The 20,417-nt window shown below is 48.3% G+C and overlaps 1 protein-coding gene across 2 annotated transcripts in view; it reads right to left on the bottom strand.

Annotated features, from left to right (window-relative positions):
- TBCK (TBC1 domain containing kinase) overlaps positions 1 to 20,417 on the bottom strand; it is a 1,508,203-nt gene that overhangs the window by 1,254,434 nt on the left and 233,352 nt on the right. For both annotated transcript variants that reach the window (XM_085641401.1, XM_085641402.1), the window contains exon 4: positions 2,782 to 2,896. In XM_085641401.1, the coding sequence (XP_085497527.1) occupies positions 2,782 to 2,896 (115 nt within the window). The remainder of the gene's footprint in view (positions 1 to 2,781; positions 2,897 to 20,417) is intronic.

The following is a 20,417-nucleotide window of genomic DNA, read 5'->3' as shown; positions in this document are numbered from 1 at the left end:
TGGGGGTCGCTTGTCGGGGTTTCCTACCATTGTCTTTTGATCCTTTCAGGGCCGGGTCGGGAGGAGTCCCAGACACCCAGCAGGCGTGGAGCCAGCCCACGGGGAGGCCGGCGGGCCGATCGAAACCCACCTTCCCAGGGAAGCTCAGAGGTGCGATGGAAACTGCTCCTCCCTCTCTCATCCCAGTGGGAGCGCGATGTCCCCCAGCCGGAGTGGCGCCTCTAGGCCAGGGTCGCGCTGGGGCAGGGCGGCCATCATGGTGCATGAAGTGGGCACGCGGGCCCGGTGTGGCCGACAGGAGGAAGGTCACGGACGGGGAAGTCTGGGTCGGGTGTGTGTGATCTGGTGGGAAGGATCGGCTAGGCCGTGGGCTCGGGGGCTGCGTGAGGTGCATGGGTCAGGTTATGTGGTGCGGGGACAGGGATGGCCATGCTACGAGGGCCGGGTCTAACAAGTTCCAACTTAGTTCCTTATTTAAAGACTCTCGTAAAGGACCCCCAAGTTCAATCAGAATCTTTCCTTTTTAAATTGGGCCATCCTAATTTTAAAAAAAAAAGTTAGGTTAAAGATCCTTCAGGGTGCAGCCAAGATCTGGTATCATCTAAGACTCACATTGCAAATACCATATTACTGCGATTCTGCTCCTATTTAGGACTCTCCGGGTACCCCTGACTGCCTTTTGGATTCATTAGCAACCCCTCTGCGTGAATGTGGGACCAATTATTGGGGGCAGCTGCTAGAAAAATCTAAACTAATTTCGTGGCAGAGACTGTCGGAGATTTCCAGTGATTCCGTCTCCAAATTTAAATACTATCAACTAGAAAGCTGGGCAAATAATCTGGATAAAAATGGTGAGGGGAACCTGGAGGGGGAGACTAGGATACCTCTATGTCCCATGCTGCTGAAAGAAATCGCAGAGTGGTATTGGATGTTGATTCAGGCATAAGAAGGGGCACAAAATCCACTGATGGAGAGCAGGAAGAGGGAACTGCTGGACCATGATCATGAATCGTTATGGCAAGTATCTATGGCTTATTTATGGTATTATGTGAGACCCGCTTCACAGAGAAAGAATCATCTTTTCACTGTCCATAAGGCTTACTGGACGCCTTGGAGGTTATCGAAGATGGGAAGTCGGGCAGTAAAAAAATGCTCCAAATGCAGCAAAGAAAATGCGAACGAAGCGCATATGTTTTGGCAGTGTCCCTCGATCCAGATCTTCTGGGATAAAGTGGGTAAGATCATATCGGAAGTCGTAGGCCAAGAACTAAAGGTGAGCTTGGATATATTCATCTTTGGGGTACTGACGGGAGGAGCAATAAATATTAACTTTACTAAAATTAAAAAAAAACATTATTTTTGTCTTAATTCTTCTCGCATGTAGAGAGTTGTGCATTAAATGGATACTCCCATGCCCCCCTACAGAGGTGTAATGTATTCGATCAGTACAAAGGGTTGCAACTCTTGACCGAGCTATTAAGAAGGCTAAGAGAACAACATTTTGGAAATTATGGGACATATGGTTTGAAGCTTATGTAACAATTTCAACTCTTTAGTTTTGAAATGCCCTCTAATTTTTTTAATTTAAATTTGATTGGGTAGAAAACTCTGCGGCCTATAAATCCTCTCTGAAATATAGTCTTCTGCTATTTGTTTTCTTTGTTATATCTCTGGTCCTATGATTAGTAATATGCTTCACAGGTTGGTCTGATTTTCTTAGAACCACTACTTCATTTACCTGTTCAGTGAAGTTAGTCCCTTTGACCAGACAGGGGGAAATCTTGTTAACCCGGGATGCTTATTACATCCCCTCCTTATGGAACGACCTGGTTAACCCCAATCCTAGTAGAATGGACCCTCTTCGACATTTTAGCATATTGACAAATGAGGAGAAAAAAAAAAGGGTAAAAGCTTTATCTGATCAGCAACTGTTACCATAAATAGTTGTGTGGTACCAGAGATGGCTTGTTCATGGCTACAGCAGCCAATTTCCAGATGCCGATCAAGGCCAGAAAATGTCGAAGTCAAGTCAAAATACTATAGAAAAAGAAAGTCAGCAGCAAGCTTTTTGTTCCTTAAACATGGATTTTGGCAGAAGGAGGAGGTAACAGATAAAATACTAACGACGCAAAAATAATACTCCTACAGTAAATATGCTGCCATGCAGTGAAATAGGCAATTGTAACTACAGCTAAATGCTTTTCTTAGTATTAACTTACCTAAGATTTAAAAAGTACTTTAATCCTACAAATATGTGTTTGGGGCAAATCTGAATGGAGATCATCTTCATCCTAAGGGTGGGAAGGCACAGGGCACTTAGACTTTCAGCAGTTTATCTTTCACTCTGACATCGAGCCAAATCCCCACAATTTGTTTCGTAGTTTGTGGTCACATAAGTGTAGTGTATTGACCGGTGCACATGTGTATGTCTGATGATTTACCATTAGCTGGTGGACACTGTAGGCATGGGAAAAAAAATTACTTTGTAGACGCTGACTAATTTACTTTGTGCACAACAACAATCAGTGAAAAGGAAGCATGACAGGATATCTTTAAAAAATGCATAACCGAGTCACTGAATCAAACATTTTCTCGGAGTAAAGCTTCACAAAGGCAGAAGATATTTTCCCAACAACTTAAGATGGGAAACAAAAATAAATGCAGTTACGTTATTTGCAAAAGATCTAGAGCAGACAACTTTCTGAAATAAGAAAGGATTTTTTGTATGTTTCATTATATTATATATAATACACAATATTCCAAACAGCCTCTATACATTACCTCTTGCTTCAGTCGGATATTGTGTGGGGCCAAAGCTCTGTGAACCATTCCATGCTTGTTCATGTAGTCTAAGCCTTGCAGGACCTCAAAAGCAATCTGTAGGATCTTCGCACCACTAAGAAATACACCGGAAGGCAAAAATCACAAGTTTCACTATGAGGATAAAGTAAAATAATCTGTAGACTTGATCATTCATAGGGTATTTCTACTTTGAACATTTTCAGAAGAAAAACTCAATTATGAAACACAATAGGCTTTTATTCTTCTAGGAAATGGTGTTCCAAGATATAAGGACCCAGTCAATACACTGAAAACACCCGGATTCATGCTACAAATGTATTTATGGTAACATATTACATGTAAATTTGATACAACAACAGAAAGAACATTAAAACACCAAACACATATTCACTATATTGGGGAAGGTGGGCTGTTGTATTGGTTTATTTGAATAAAATGTATGAAATATTACTGCACTAACCCCTGTGACATTACTATCCACACTCACGTACCATCACTGTGCTTCACCCTGATCAATAGGTATGAGCCTTGATGGGGACCTCCAAAAAATTCTGCAATATCCCAGAATACATCACAACATTTAAATATCCTTCTGGGTGAATATATTGAGAAGAATCAAGTTTTACAAGACTTTGGTAAGCAGATATGAGTAGCTAGGTTGCTTAATAGTTGGTTGTATTCTGGGACTCTGCATAAAAAACCTATGCACCAAAATGTAATATGCCAAGAACAATGACGTTTATGATGCATGTGTGCCATCTTTACTACACATGGCTGTTGTACCCTAGCAAAAAAGCAAGGTTTCCCTCCGAGGGACTGTCCTGAACTCCTCAAGGTTTTGCTTTATTCTAGGCATATATAGGTTTAGAACCAATTTTCTAGTGGTATCAGAGAAGCCACAAATGTTGCAGATGGGAAACAAAACATATACATTCATCTGCTGACATCTTTCTTACTGCAAAATGTTATGGTCCATACAGCTACACAGCATACAGGTAGAGGTCATTAAACAGACTAGTCTTATTCAATACGCAACTGAAGAATATTAATGTAAATACCTGAAAGGAAAAACCATCTGGCCACGATTATTATAGTTCCTCCAAAAGGGTGGTCTAAAAGAGTAAACATGTAGTAGTCTTCAAATAAAGCCAACCACTAGAAGGTTACAAATGGCGTTGCCTTAATTCTTTAAATCATAGTTCAGTATTAAGCTGATCCAGATAGATTACAGTGAGATCGAACAGAATTCTTAAAAGTTACCAAGATCCTCAGTGTTACATGTTCCAAAAATGTTGTCAAAGTTGTGAGGTACGTTTGAGAACTTGCAGATTCTGGTAGTTTTAAGTAACCCACAAAAACAGTACCCTCCAACGTCAAGTAGATTTGCCCTGCACTCGGTCTCTGAAGAGGTTAATTCGTTGTGGAGCAACCTCTCCAATTGGAGACCATTCTTAGGTGAACTGGCTTACACACAAGCAGCTGGCTTCTCTCAACTTAACTGGTTTCATCCCATGTGCAGTAGGCTCTTCCAAAACATATGCAGACTCTAAATGGAGTCGCGCTTGTGAGGCAAGTCCAAATGAACTTACTCCTTTTTTTTTTTTGATAAACAAATTTTTCTTTTTCTTATAGAGAGCAAAATCAAGAAGCACATACATCAACCTGATGAAATTGGCATCAACAAGACCTATCAGAGAATCGGTGACAATCAATCGCAAGACCCCCCACCCCCTCCCCCAACCTTCCGCTCCCGTCCCTCGTACTCTCCCCCCTAAAACAAGCCCCCGAGCCATTTCCCCCATACTCTTCGAAACTTTTTGGGGCAGCCCCGGGCAGTGTACAACGTCCGTTCCTGTGCGGAGCACCAGTCCACCCCTCTTCTCCATTTAGCGCCCTTGGGTGGGTCAATCTGCTTCCAGGCGGCTGCAATATCTCTTTTAGCCACCACCAGAGCAGTAGTTAGGAAATATTTTTCATTACGGGATCCGTCCAACCCATCCGTTATTCCCAGCAGAGCCAGTTTAGGGTCGTGGGGGACCTCCCATCCTAGGACCTCAGTTAATTCGATTTCAATCTCGGCCCAGTAGTTCCCCAGGCGTGGGCAAGACCAGACCATGTGAAAGAAGTCCGCAGGCTCTACCCCACACCGAGCGCATGAAGCATCCTGACACAGGCCCGCACGATATAGGCGTTCCGGGGTCAGATATGCGGCGTGGAGATAGTAAAGCTGGATGAGCCGCAGTCGAGCCAAAGTGGTGGTCGTCCGGGGTGCCATAAGGGCGTCCCTTCAATCATTTTCATCCAAAGGACCCACCCAGGTCTCCCACCGCTGCCTCAACCCGCTCCAATCCACCGGGGTGTTATTGACCAAGGACCGATAAATACGGGATATTCCTCCCCTCCCAAGACACCCCAGCATCACCTGAGCCTCAGGCGGGCTATGGTCGGGAATCCTGGATTCCAGAGGGACATGAGATTGGACTGCGTGGCGTAGTTGGAGATACTTATAGAATTGCGAAGAGTGTAAAGAGAACCGGGTCTGGAGCTCCTGGAAGGAACACATGTGGCCCCCTGCCAGACATCACCCAAGCGGGAGATCCCCAGAAGATACCAAGCGCGAAATCCTTTAAGCCCCGAGACCTCCCGCAGCCAAGTACCGTGCCAAAGTGGTGTGACCAGGGTCAGTGCCTTCGACCAACGGGTGTGCCGTAAGGCGGCACGCCACGCCAAAAAGGGAGCCCGCACAACATCCGGAAGCGACCGAGGGATCGTCGCCCCATAGAGCATGTTCTGAATAGCAGAGAACCCGGTGAGCGGCCCCTCTAGCCTATAAGCCGGATCGTCCCATCCGCCCGAGAACCAGTCATGAACCACCAGCAGCCGAGTGGCAAGATAGTACAAGTAAAGATTAGTCATGCTCAAGCCTTCGTCATATGAAGTAACCCGGCATCGGTCCAGAGCTAGACGGGGCCTACCGCCACCCCAGAGAAATTTAGTCGCAGTGTTGTCCAGGTCGCGGAACCAAGAGCGGGAGAAGGAGCAGGGCGTGTTCTGCAGCATATATAGAAACTTGGGGAGGATCATCATCTTATATAGAGCAATCTTCCCCAACGGGTTCAGCGGGAGCGACTGCCACTTTACCATGTCTGACCTGGTCTTATTGACCACGGGGGCCACATTGAGGGCCCAGCAGAGCTCCGGAAGAAGGGTGACCCAGATCCCCAGATATTTAAAGGAGAGTCTCCGGAGGGGAATATCAGACTGCCAGTCGAAACACTCCCTAGACGGGTGCAACGGGACCAGTACAGATTTCCTGGGGTTTAGGTGGAGACCAGATGCCTGACCAAACCGGCGAAGAATCCGGCGGACACGAGGACCCGAGACAGCCGGATCCGAAAGATAGAGAAGGACATCGTCCGCGTATAAAGCAATTTTATCAGGGACCATACCCGGCCAATCCCACCCACGGAGAGTAGGATCCGGCCGGATCAGCACGGCCAGGGGCTCCATTGCCAGGGCGAAGAGAAGGGGCGAGAGCGGGCAGCCCTGCCGCGTCCCCCGTCCAATGGAAAAGGAGCGGGATAGAGCCCCATTAACCAACACTCGGGCTCGCGGGTCCGCATACAGGACACGGACCATGGCGCAAAACTGGGGGCCAAAACCCATTCGCTCCAAGGTCTCTCAGAGATAGTCCCACCCCACCGAGTCAAAGGCCTTTTCGAAGTCAACCAGTAGAAGGGCCAGATAAGGAGAAAGGCGCTCCCGGTGGGCTAGGGCGAGATGCAAGTGCCGCAGGCAGTGTCTGGTCCCTCGGTTCGGCATAAATCCACATTGGTCCGGGTGGACCAGTGAGACAAGAAGTGGGCGCAACCGTTGCGCGAGGATGGTGGCGTATATCTTTAGCTCGGTGTTGATGAGAGATATCGGCCGATAATCCGAGAAGGACTGTGATGGGGGTTGTGACTTGGGAAGGACGACTATAGTGGCTGTGTCTGTGTCCTGCGGGAACGAACCCTTCTCCACCACCTCTGCAAAGAGATCCAGAAGCCTAGGGGCAAGGGTCTCGCGGAAGTGAGCATAGTATTCCTGTGGGAAACCGTCTGGTCCCGGGGTCTTCCCGGATGCCAGGTGACTGATCGCCTCATCAACTTCTTGTAGCGTGATGGGCAAGTCAAGGGTCTCACACGCCTCCTGTCCCAACCGCCCAAGGGCCGCCCCGCTCGTCCCCATCAACTCTGAAAGGGAGATTCCCGGCGCCCGAGCCCGGTATAGTTGGGAGTAATAATCCGCAACGGTCTGAGCCATTGCCACTGAGACCGTGTGGGTCTCGCCCGCGGAGTCCATGATGGCAGGAATAATCCGGCCTGCCCGGGGGTAGGTAGCCAGCCGATGGAGAAGCGTACCGTTCTTATCCCCCCATCCGTAGACCCGGGCCACCGAGGAGCGCCAAAGAGTCTTCGCCGCCTCCAGAGAGTGCATGCGTATCTCCTCCCGCAGAAAGGCCAGTCGTCGCGCCCGCGTGGCATCCCTCAACGCCTCCTGGTCCCGCTCAAGCTCCACGGCCTGTGCTTCGCAAGCCATGAGCTGCTGGATTTGTCTTCAGTGCTGCTGTTGCACCAGCCCCTTTGCAGCCCCCCTAATAGTGGCCTTGCCGGCCTCCCATAGGACGGCCGAGGAAGAGACGGAACCCACATTGTGAAAGTAGTAATTAGTAATCTCACCTCCCACCATTTTCCGAAACTCTTTGTCTTGAAGGAACCAAGCGTTCAGCCGCCACACCGGGCGGGCCGAAAAGGGAGGTGGGCCAAGAGCGAGAAGCACTGGCGAATGGTCGGAAAGGCCCCTCGGAAGAATGCGGGCGTCGCGAACCCCAGCACACGCGGTAGACGGGACAAAGATTAGGTCGGTCCGGGCGTGGGAATGGTGCGCCGCCGAGGTGTGGGTGTATTGGCGAGCATGTGGGTGCCAAACCCTCCAGACGTCACACAGGCCCTGGGTTTCGGCCCAGCTCGACAGCTGCTTCGCGCGAGCGGCTCTGGCGAGGGAGATCGGACCTGTCGAGTCCAGGCGGGGCGTGTACACAGCATTAAAGTCGCCGCCTAGAACGAGCGAGCCCGCCGGAAGTGTTGGAAGTAGATCTGAGGTGTAGGAAAGGGCAGTCTGCAATAGGGACGGCGCTGCATAGAGGTACAGCAAGGTAAGCGGTCTTCCCTCGAGAGTGCCACAAACCGCAACGGCCATACCCTGGGAGTCGAGATGCACCTGAGCCAGTACAAAGGGAAAGGACCGTTTAAGTAGGATTGCCACCCCCCGGGAGCCCCTAGCAAAGCCTGAGTGCCACACCCTATCGTATCCGTAACGGGCGAGAAAGGGACATCTATTGCCAAGAAGGTGGGTCTCCTGAAGGAGGAGCACGTCGATCTCCGCACGCTGTGCATATTTAAGGACTGCCATGCGTTTGAAACGGTCCAAAAGGCCATTACATTCCAGGACATTACGCGCATGACGGCCCTAGGATCGGGTGTGTCAGCCATAGGTATAATCAGGGGCATGCCAAGCACGAGTGCTCGCCTTCCGGAATGTAAGGACCCCAACCCTCTGCCTGCAGGGCATTTCATAGGCGAAGAGGAGCGAGCCTGGAACAGGGAGCAGAACACTGCGCAGCTGCAGCATGCCGTGGAAGCAGATGCCATGGCCAGAGACGCAGCCCTCGCGAGGAATGGGTGACCCCGAAATCGGATACCTGGAGGGCCGGGGAACGCGCGTAGAATAGCCGCCTGATGGGCACTGCGCCCACACCAAGGCTGAGGGGGGCGTGGGCGCGTGAGCACCCCGAAAGGAGGGACAACGAGAAATCGGACAGGAGATCAGGTCATCAGGTCAAAGGTTACATGATGCCTTGGAACAACAACAGAGAGGAGTTTACCCTCCATCAACAAAAACCTCCCTAGGAGGAAGAAACAACCCCTAACTAATCCCAACCCCTCACCCCCACCCTATACTTCGAAAACAGAAGCATCTGTCACCCTGACCAAGCTAAAACGCTCGGGCCTGAGCACCAGTGGACCCCTTAATAGATCAGAACAAGCCCAATTCATCTGCCCTGGCCGAGAACAGCGAGTATAGTGGAGCACTGAGGCCCGGTCCCCAATTCCTTCAGCCCGGTAAGCAAATCCCAACCCCCCCCCCCCCGACAATACCACAGACAGTAGAGGGAAGTCAAATGACAGGGCTGCGGGAAAGGTCCGAGGTGTCCACCTGCGCGACAGGCCAGGTTGCGGAACCCGCCCGCCGGGGGACACGGCCCGCCGTCCGGCGGCAGCGGGACTTGTAGGCGCAGCTGAGGAGGCAGAAGAGGCCCCAGACGCCCGGCGCGGCCGCCCCATGGAGCGTGTGACGACCACCTCTCCCTCTGCGCGCCTCCGGGGCAGCGTGCGTCGCCGTCGACGGGCTCTTGACGACCGGGGCACCTCCCGCCCACCCTGCCGGTGATCTTTGTCCAGATCGATGCAAGGGACACTCCTCCGTTAACCAGGTCCAGGCCGCTCGTGGCGTGTCAAAAAATATCGCCTTATGCTGAAAAATTATTCGAAGGCGGGCCGGGAACTGAAGCTGGTATTGGAGGCCCAGGGATCGCATCTTCTGCTTCACCTCCGTGTAGGATCGCCGTAGCTCTTGGACCTCCCGGGTGTAATCCGGGAAAATCATTATAGTGTGATTTTGATATTTGAGAGTTTCTGTGCGCCTGGCCTCCCGTAGAATTGCGTCTCTGTCCCTGAAGTTGAGGATCTTTAGGATGAAGGGACGGGGGGGCGCTCCCGGAGGTCTGGGAGCCAGGGAACGATGGGCCCGCTCCACCACGAACAAGGCCAATAGGTTGTCCGCCGGCATCCAGGATTTAAACCAGCGCTCCAGAAAGTCATCCGCGCGACCCGCCTCCGCCCCCTCCGGGAATCCCACCAGGCGGAGGTTACTACGCCGGGCTCGATTTTCTGCATCTTCGACCCGGCGGTGCAGTTCCTTGGAATGAGTGGTCAGTTCGCGTACCTGGTCCTGCAGCTGACGGATATCGTCCTCAGCGGTCGATATTCTCGATTCGGCTTCAGATATGCGGGCGGTGGCGTTACGCAAGTCCTGCCGGAGAAGGGCAACATCAACCTTGACCTCCCCCATCATACCCTCCAGGGAGGAGCGGGACGCATTGATGGCCTGCAAGATGGCAGCAAGGTCCGTGCTAGGGGCTGGAACCGCTTCCTCGGGGGGGCCCGCCCCCTTCTCGGAGGTTGTGAATTGGTCCATCTTGGTTTGGGTGGCTGCGGGCGTCGGCCTGGATGCCCTGTCCTTACCCGTGGCAGTGGCACCTCGGATAACGGGGACGCCCAGGTCAGCCGATGAACAACGTGAGCAACGTCCAGTGATTCCACGAGGGCCGGGAGGCGGATGGCAGGAGGGAGGAAACACGTTTACGGCACCCCGCCTGTCCAGAAGGCCAATCGTCGCAGGTCCCGCAGGGTACTTCCCCGCTTGCTGCCAGATATGGCAGCCGGTTATCTCATGGGGTCCGTCACCAACCCAGCCCACCGATAGCCAGAGAGGTGCGTCGCCATCCGCCGTACACCGCATCCAACTGGCTATATAAACATGTGGATGCCTCTGAGCCCATTGATCACACTATTTCCTTGTCTTTCAGTCCTTTTTATTGACTGTAAGTATCAATTTAATTTTTCTGTTTTACACTTGTTTTAAAGAGAGAGAACACTTCATCATTACACTTTTCACCTGTCTTTTACATAAAAATCACAAAGGTCTTGTACACTTATTTGCACTTTTAAATATCAACATACAACAAATCGTGCATCTGTTGCACAAATTAAATCACTTTACATACAAAAATATTTACAGTACAATACAATACACAAATGTCCAACTGACCGCTCCAACCAAAGTCCTGGGGCCCGGACACCCCATACCAACATTCCTGCACTTCAAGGCCTCCGGGACACAAGCAAAGGCGTTCACCCACGTTACAGACCACTCCCAGTGGGTCCCTCGCCACCACGGCCTGTGCTCGGCCTAGGCCCGCGGGCTCCAAGTTCAGTTCGGACCCCCCCCCCAGGGGTCCGGACAGCTTCACCCCCAACACATTGAACCTCGTAGCCAAGAGGGGAAGGGGGGGAGGGAGGGGGGGGGAGGAAGCCACACACACCTTGACCGCCGACTCGCGGCCCGATCCTCAATGGTGTCTCAGCACCAACCAAAACGTCCCCAGCAGGCCGTGGAGAACCAGATCCAGAGTAAGCGACGTAGGCGGGGGGGAGGGGGGAAAAAGAGGGGAGCCGACCCCCGACCCCCGGCCCGATGGGGGGCGTCCCCACCTCCTCCGGCCCCCACAACAGCTCAGATAGCCCTGTTGGTGCGTCTCTCCACCACCACACTCACCGCCTGCTCTTTGGCGCAAATCAGCCCCTCGGGACCAGCCCCGCTCCTCCACAGACTCCGCAGGTGGGCATCAGACAGGAGCCCTGTTTTCCTCCACGGGGGGGCCGCACAATGCCAGCAGAGACGCCTCTTCTAGGTCGGCGGCGAACCCAGTCCCAGATACCTCGTGGGTGCCGCGGGCTCGAGTGGCAGCCCGCCCGCGCCTCAGCACCGGGACTGCAGCCTCCTCCCGTTGGTCCATCTCCGAGACACCTGGTCGAGCCCCGAGGGGGCAGTGGCGCTCCAAACTTGAACCAGGGATAGCAGGACAGTTCAGGACTCCGGCACGCCCGGAAGTAACCGGCCAGGACAGCTCAGTTCACTAGACAATAAGAGTTCATAAAGCAGTTTGTCCACATATGGACGTTTGTCCTGACCCCTTGGAATCAAGTACCACAGACTAAACAATAAAGAAACCCTTTAGTTTAGGTAGGATGCTAGATGGGGACATGGATGCTAGATGGCGACTGAGAAGATTCACTTAGCACATTTTGGTTATATTTGCTCCACCAATATTCAATATAAAATTTAGCACATATTTTCTGTGTTCTGCTATTCTTCTCAAGCACTTGGTAAATTAGAGACTCAGTCAGACGAGAGCATCCCTTCAGGAAGAATTCTTTGGTGATTCTCACCAGCCACAAGTAGAAGCTAAATTGTATTTTGGGAGCAATAATTCTGCACAATCATAGGTGTATCGTAGAAACTAACAGTTTTTGTAACAGTGCTTTAGATTCCTGGACAACCATCTACAAGAGTTAAGACACAGGCTACTGGGAACTTGCAGGAACCTCACTGCACACTGTTGAGAATTTTGATTTGGTCCTGTCAGTACAAACTGCCCCACTATCTTCCAGAGGTGCTCAGAGTAGTGTGCAACCAGAGCAAGATTTAAAAGAGACCAGGGAAGCTGCATTAGGATAGTGGGCAGAGGAAACAAAATTGCACATATTTCTTTAAGGAACAGAGGCGCCATAACGCCAACAAACACTCCGAAAAAAAACATTAAGATGATTCTGAGGCACACTTATTTGACCACCCTATTTTAACCTTTATGCTATTAATACGCAAGTCTTTGAAGGCACTGCCATTTCAGATGAACAGTTCAGAGAGGGCTCAGGCTACAACCCTTATGAACAGTTGTTATTCAACTAGATGTGTCGGCAAAGTAAATACTACCAAAAGGTTTTAGCACAGAGACTACATGCAACATGGGGAACAAAAATAAGAGCATGCAACAAAGCATATGAGAAGTAGTGGCAACTGATGGGGTGCAGGATGAGAAGAAGACTGGCCTAAAACACACTTAAAAAAGACAAGGGCCTGGGGTAGCTAGGAAAGTGTGCTCAATTTGGGGATTAGGTGGTTCCTCCAGTGTCTGAAATGTAACACTAATCTAGTACACTCAATGACATAGGAAAATGTTTACTGATGTCAATTAATATGTGCTGTACGGAGATTTTGGTGTTCTTACCATTATTATGAGTACTTTTTAAAACCACGAGTCTGGACAATTAAAGAGAAATTTGAGTCAAGAGCAGCTCAATGTAGAGGATGGCATTCACTGGAAATATTTGTCACTGCATCCTTAGAAACAAGCATTAGTAAATGCAATAGGTTTCAGCTATGTGATTAATAGTAAGCTATTTTTTGTAAGTTTTAGCTTGGTGAGCAGCTGTGCGATATACGTTACTGAAACTCTTTAAAGTGTTATGACTTGTTTACTGAGAAAGGCAATATATTGTGCTGTTACTGGTGGTACTATAAAGCTGGGAGCTTGGTTAAAGGTCGGAGGAGAAAGAAAAAAAAAACATGAACCCAATAAGTACGCTTGAAATGGGTGCAGCCATGGGGAGATTAGGTAAAGGTCATAAAACAGACCTACAATCTGCTAAAAAACGGACCCACACACTGATCTGTCAGACCGAAATTAAATAAACTAAATGCACCTGTGCAAGAATGAAATGTGTCAGTGAATTAAAATCCATATTTTGAAAGGAGAACCAGGCTTGTTCCCATTATGGCCTGCAGTGCGCATGTATTGAAATATAGAATAACAAATCAATGTTGCGCTGTTCTGAAGAAAGCCACGTGCTTACAGCGTGTCAACCCTTGCTTGTGAAGTGCCTCCATTGAAAACGCATTCTAACAGTGCGCTTCAAAGCAGTACCTGGTCATCAAGTGTGAAAGCGTCTTAGTTTCAAGTCTTAGTTAGAAACTGAAACATACTTTGAGGAAGAAGTTTAGCAATAATGGATATCAATGTGCAAAACATCATGCAAAGAGGAAGGCTAGAAAGTCAAAGCTTAAAACAAAAACAAAAAATAATAAGTCACATTTTCGAAATAATCTCTCCAAAGCTGTTAGTTCAAAAGACTGAAAGGCAAAGGGAGATGGGGTGAAGATGCCAATGCAAGGATTACATTTTTTTTCATTTGCGTTAGTTAGCAAAAATATTTGCAAGCGTTTGCATGTCAACAATTAAAAAAAATAGTCATATTACTTTTCTGAGGGGCAATCCCAGGCACTAACATAAGAAACAGACGTGTCTGTGTTGTCACTCAAGGACCAGAACACAATTTTCTGCAATTCAAACACCAGAGCTCAGTTTGCTCCACTAAACTGTGTGACCTCAAAATTCACTTTAATAAAAGTAGATTCAAATTTCAAACGCATAAATGTATATGTTTCCACTGCGGCAGCTGGGGTGAGACTGAATACTCTGGCTAAAACACCCAATTTACAAAAGGAAAAATGGGTACAGATGAGAGGATTATGTGTACAAGAGACAGGCAACAAAATAACAGCCCACATATTATTTTTTTCTGAAAAAAATGTTTTTTTTATATGAGGCGGGGACAACTGAAGAACAGCTCATACAAGACCTGTGAGAAGTAATACTTGTCATGCTTTAGAGAATAATAGTCATCTTGCTGTGCGAGATTTAGAAGAGAGTGTAATGGGCCACAAGGGGTGGGATTGTGGGAGCTCACTGATGACATGCTGCCACCAGATGCGCCCCATATTGATATTGATGGTGCAGACACTACAGCTTGAAGGAAGCGGTGCACAGATTTTTCCAGGAAGAAGCCTTAACGAAACCTCAAAGCCAATAAGACACTAAGAAGTGCTCAAAGGTCCATGGGGCGAACATTTAGGTATTTGTCAACAACAAAAGCTCCTTATCTGATTAGCAAAATGCTTATTTGAATTAAATTATTCAGACAGCATGCCCAGCTGGCTACTGCATGCAACTGAAATAAACATCACTGGCCCCCTTATCAGACCTCACATATCAATGGGGCACTCAAAGTCCAGTGTACAGGACACTGAACCACAGCTAAAGGGTAGAGTACGGAACTGCCTTGGATGGGATGGGGTGGGGATGCACAAGAGAATGCGAAGTTCGGTGCAGCTGCTGCATACTTCCTCTGAAAGAAAACTCCATCCTGTTGCCAGTTCAGGTGGACGGCTCTGAGCTGCAGATCATCAAAACATAATATGCACGTGCAGCCAGCAGAAAATAATAATACAACCCTGATGGCGAGGTGTGTGTAGGCGATATTGACCGGAAGGTTGCTGACATCGGAAGTGGCTATGAAATGCAAAAATAATTTTGATGCCCAGAAATGAGCTTATATCGGGAGCACTTAGAATGGAAAAAAACACGCAAAGCGTCAAAGAAGCTTTAGCTCTGCACAACAATGGGAGATGCATGCCCAGTGACACCAGAGCAAGCCTAATGGCTCTGTGCAGTACAATGCGCAGTACGGCAGTGCTGATGAAAACAATTTACACAGCTTCCAAACAATGTTTGCCATCGTAGAATGTCTCCAGTTATTTAATCACAGGCAGGTTGGCTCATGGCACTGGCAGAGGGCACCTCACGATTTGCAAACAAAAGGGAGTAATAGACTGGGTCGCTGCTTCGGCCCTGGAGAGACTGGTGAGTGCGCATTGCGATCGAAGTATTGGCTTCCCACAAAGCATGCAGAGTTGCTGAAACACTTAAAAGAAGTTCCAGCAAAGGGGATAAAAACAGCACTTGGGCCGTGGGGCACTTATAAAAGACACATACGAAGAACAACAGGAAATAGTATGCTACATCCAAAAGAAACGGAGGAAAAGCAGAGTTCGGGCAGTTAAAAATTAGGGGACAAAGTATGAAAGAGCAGTTGGCATTCATTTAGGCACCAGTTTTAGAAACTGGAAATCAAAAATTTACACAAGTTCAGGGAGACCAGGGACAATGGCAAGGAAGTGTTTTCGATCATTTTTTCAACTTTCTTACTCTTCTTAACATAAGATTACCTTCTTAATGAGAAAAAAAGATAAACGGCAACGATTACCAACATTTCAGAGGCTCTTTACAGCTTGTCACGTTTCTATTCATTTCATAGAGGCATTAATTTCAAAATTCGCATCAGACCGGTTGTAAAGAAACAGGGACACGCCCTAAAAATTGGTAAGACTTGGGCATCTAATTGTAAAATTGCTGGTGGTGTTGCGGTACCTCTCACCATACAAACTGGCACCTTTGGGGCTGAAAGAATTCAGAGGTTGGCAAGCCCAGCCTTCTGGACAGCGGAAGAGATGGCTTTCACAACTGTGCAGAGGGAGTTGAGCAGCTGGGTCAGCTCTCCTGTACCCTTGGCTTTCCTACCCTCCTCCATCACAAACCGGGTCAGGGTGATGACATTGGAGTCTAAGGGAGCCTAGTCTGACATGGCTGTCCTGGAGTAGGAAGGGAATGTCAGGGGATGGGGGAGGAGTAGGGATTACAGACTGCCGTCAACTCACACAATAGTGAGTTGAAGTAGAAGAGCACACACCCCCCCGACACAATGAAATGTAACCAGGCCCTCTGTCCGTAAATCACACAAAATACATCCTGGTCGACAATTTAAGCAGAGGAGGGAGGGCCAGTGGTGTGGGAAGATCTCTCATTTACGTGCAAGGAAACATGAGAAGATGAGCTGGAAGTCGGGGAGAAGCAAAATGGTGTACTCCTCTCCCGAATGGTTACAGTGTACTAAACTTAATTTCTTCCAGTCCCTTAAAGCCACAAGGAAAGAGCTCTAACAAGCATCTAATTAAATGCAAATTACGCAGAAATAATTGCATGTCTCAAAGTTAAATCTCAAGGAATTGCAAACAAAGTAAAACTAGTTATTTGAGTACCTAGTAGTGCGCTTAATGCAAGCGATGGCCTCTGATGCGGTGCTCCTACTGGCTGCATGGTAATTCCTGAGTTGCTCGGAAGGGAGCACTTAGGTGGGTCCCTGCTTTAGCCCAGTGGGACTGGTGAGTGCGTTGCTCGGTTTACAAACAAAAGGGAGCACTAGAGTGGGTCCCTGCTTCGGTCTCGGGGGGACTGGTGAGTGCGCTGCTCGATTTGCAAGCAAAAGGGAGCACTAGAGTGGGTCCCAGCTACGGCCCGAAGGGACTGGTGAGTGCATGTAGCAAACGCTCCGCAGAGGTGCTGACATGCTTAAAAGAAGTTCCACCAAAGCAAACAAAAACAGTACTTGGCCACGGGAGACTGATAAGAGAAACACACGAGGGACAACAGGAAATAGCATGCTACAGCCAATAGAAATGGAGTAAAAGTAAGCGGCAAGCACAGGAACCAATGAAAAGCAAGGGCCAGATGTAAGCCCCTTTTAAGATTTATATTAACTACAATAGATTTCACGCAGGTGAAACCAAAAAAAGTGGTGGAGGAAGTCTGGGACAAAGGAATTATTGTCAGCAGTTACTTTTTTACATTTCGTCAAATTACGAATGTAACATTTTCTTTAAATACTCCACTTCAAGCGTATTCCCATTTAATTTCATACTCAGTGGCAGTACAATCTCACAATACATGAAGCTCAAGGGAATTATTTGTCCCAAACCAAAAATGTTTATGTACCAAAAAGTTTTTCAAATCTAACTTAGTTTGTGCAAGTTAGTTATGCATTAGAACGAGACACTGTGCCTCCACTAAAAATATTGCAGAAAACAACCTAAAAGACACTCACCATTAAAATAGCGGCATAAAGAAGGAAACAACAAATATTAAACAAGCACTGGCAAGTCCAATAGGTCTGGCTTTGGCTCGCACGTGCAATGATTATATTTGCTATTGTAAACACGTGCCTTAAAAATAAAAATAAGAAAGAAAAGTAATGGAAACATCCTAAATCGAGCCTTCGGCTTGCAATAAAATCTTTACATAAAAAAATTAATTAACCATTGCATATCATTTTAATAGAAGAGTATGGGTGCTTCTTGGCAGGAAGTACACTTTGAACCTTTTTATTTTAATTATTTGTTTTTCATAAGAGCGACAAACAACCTCATAAAGTGGCCACAGAGCACTAAGAAGGTTGGAAGCGGGTGAGAGGGAAGAGGCAAATATACAAGTGAGAGAGACCACTGGACACTACTGTCTAATGGAAACACTGGTATGATGCGGAAGATATGCCAAGGCCTTTACAGTAAGGAAAAATCCTAAGCCTCAGCGGAAGAGGCAGGCTGGCCTTGGGCATCTCACAGATGGGAATAGAACGAGTCAGCCATGCACTGCAACCCAAACAACTAATATATGATCAAGGAGCAGAAGACTCTGAAACGCATTGGGACGTTGTTGCTGGTGTTTTTTAAATAAACACGCTGTTGTATTGGAGCCGTGGTACTGTGGTTTGTCGGGGATGGAATGAACTTGGAACTGGCCGAAACGCTCACAGGTGTTTGTGGATATAAATCTATGACATTGGGAGATATATATATATATGCTTACACAAAGGTTGCTCTTAATTCGGAAACACCAACGCAGTTTGAGGAAATTTATGCCTCATATCCCGCCCTGATGGGACTTCACAATCAAATGCATTCTGGGTAAGGCAGTTCATGCATTATCCATAGTGGTAGCTGTAGTCAATTACGTGCACCTTCAATACTTGCCCCAAGCGGGTTACATGGAGGAAAACAAAGTGTCCAGCAACAGTTCATACCCACAACACTGGACCTCAAACTCCACTGGCCTCCCAGTTTAGAAGCCATGGTCCGCAGGTTGAGCGGCGGGGCGTTCCCACGTCGAAGGCTCGCTGTAATTTAGTTGCTTACACAAACTTTGCCCTTAATTCGGAAACACCAACGCAGTTTGAGGAAATTCCTTTCTTTATTGTGGACTGCAGGCACATTATTCCTCCGTCCAAAAGCGCCAAACGTTTCGGGCAACATGCCCTTGCTCACTGGCTCAGCACACGAACTGCCACAGCTGTGCTGAATTTATGTCTCATATCCCGCCCTGATGGGACTTCACAATGAAATGCATTCTGGGTAAGGCAGTTTATGTATATATATATATATATATTATCTACTAGCGGTCGCCAGTAGATAGTTATAGTTAGGACCGTGTTTCCATAGGAAATCTGAAAATTCTATTTTGAATAACTTTGGCGCCGGTTGACGAATCCTCGCAAAATTTTCAAAACTAATGGGGCGCTCCGTTCAGCTCCTACCCTGAAGGTCTCGGGGTGATTCGTCAAGCGGGGGCCGAGAAAAAAGGGGGGTCCCAAAACGCGTTTTCCCCATGCATTTTTCCATAGGACCTTTAGTCGAAGGTACAGCCCGAACGGCTGAACAGAATTACTTGAAATTTGGCAGAGAGGTAGTCCTCAGGTCAGGGAAGTGGCTTTTGCATATATGGAGTCAATCTGTTCAGTAGTTCCTGAGAAAATTGCAGTTAAAGCACAAATATCTATAGCCGCGCACCGCGCGCGCACCTTGGGCGCACCCTAAGGTGCGCGAGCGTAATTCTGATTGGTGGTTACATGTCAGTCAACGTTCGAATCGATCGAAATCAGGAAGTGTCGGCCACCATTTTGTTTGTTGTGGGTGCGAGAGTGAAAAAGAGAGGTGGCGAACTGTCGTACTTTTGAATTTGGGACCGCGTAGGAGGCAGGGCCCTACCCCTGTCTATCCCGGTAGTAGTGAACCGCGAATGGTTAATGCGGTATGTACAAGTGCTTTGTGTAACGTTTTAGCTATGAATGCACTGTGTATACGCTATTTCACATCACTACGTGGGTTCCATTTTGTATCGGTGGCCATCTTATGGTTGCCCTCACATAGGCTATATAGCATGAAGCGAAAAACGGGCCTTTTAGAGCACATGTGCCTTTCCTTGACTTTTCTGTGACCTGGGCAGCTTGGCTCCGCTGCCCCAGGTCAAACTGGTCTCACGAGTTCCCCGTCCTCTGGCCACCTGTGATTAGCATCAGGGCTTGACACACCATAAAGTCTTTTCATCCTACACAAGCCCCCAGCTAATCTCTTTCACACCTGACTGTTCCTGCTTTATGGCTTGTTTCCCAAAACAGGAGATGCTCATGTTTATTGGGGCCTATCGATATCTGATGTGGGATCTGAGCTTTGCTGTGTAAATAATTGCGGGCTGGCTTAACTGGAATGTGGGATGGTCATCATGACTCTGCCTTTTCGTTTTGTAATGTATACGTGTAATAGCCATATCGTAAACTTAGGAATGTATGCCTGAGGCAGGAAATTCTGTATTTAAGGAGAAGCCCGTTTCTGTGATTTTCAGCAGTCTCCTGAGAACATACACGCTGTTGTACTTCTAGGACGCCTGTAATTGGTCTGCAGCCAATAAACTGATCTTTGACTTCACCCAGAAGACTCTGTGTTTCTGTAGGTCTGAAACAGGAAGAACCCCGAAGTCATAGGGTGTGTTCCCCTGCACCGCTGGGCTTAAAATACCCAGTACTTCAGTTGGCGCCCAACTCGGCGCGATTTCAGCGGTACCGGTCCAAGCCAGAGGTTCGTGAGGAGCTTCGTGTGGAAATTCTGGAGGAAGGCCGCCACTTCATCGACCCCTGCATATCGACGTGGTCCGAAAGTCTTTTCTGCGAGGTTCTCCGCGTCCCGACGGCTACGAAGGACTGCTGCCCTGATTAATCGCCCTGCTTTGGACCCTTGACGATTTTTGGTAGAGCGAAACAATCGAGAGAGTCTTCTGGTGACGCCATCGATCATCAATATTCAGTTAAGTATAAGTGGAGCGTCTCCCAGTTTGAATTTGGTATCCTTCGGGATCATTTCGATTCGGTACTTGCAAGTCCCAAAGCCAG

The sequence above is a fragment of the Triturus cristatus genome, chromosome 2_2, assembly GCF_964204655.1.
Source record: "Triturus cristatus chromosome 2_2, aTriCri1.1, whole genome shotgun sequence".
In the NCBI taxonomy this organism is placed as follows: Eukaryota; Metazoa; Chordata; class Amphibia; order Caudata; family Salamandridae; genus Triturus; species Triturus cristatus.
The sequence above is the reverse complement of the archived record's forward strand: the minus strand, read 5'-3'. Positions and strand labels throughout refer to the sequence as shown.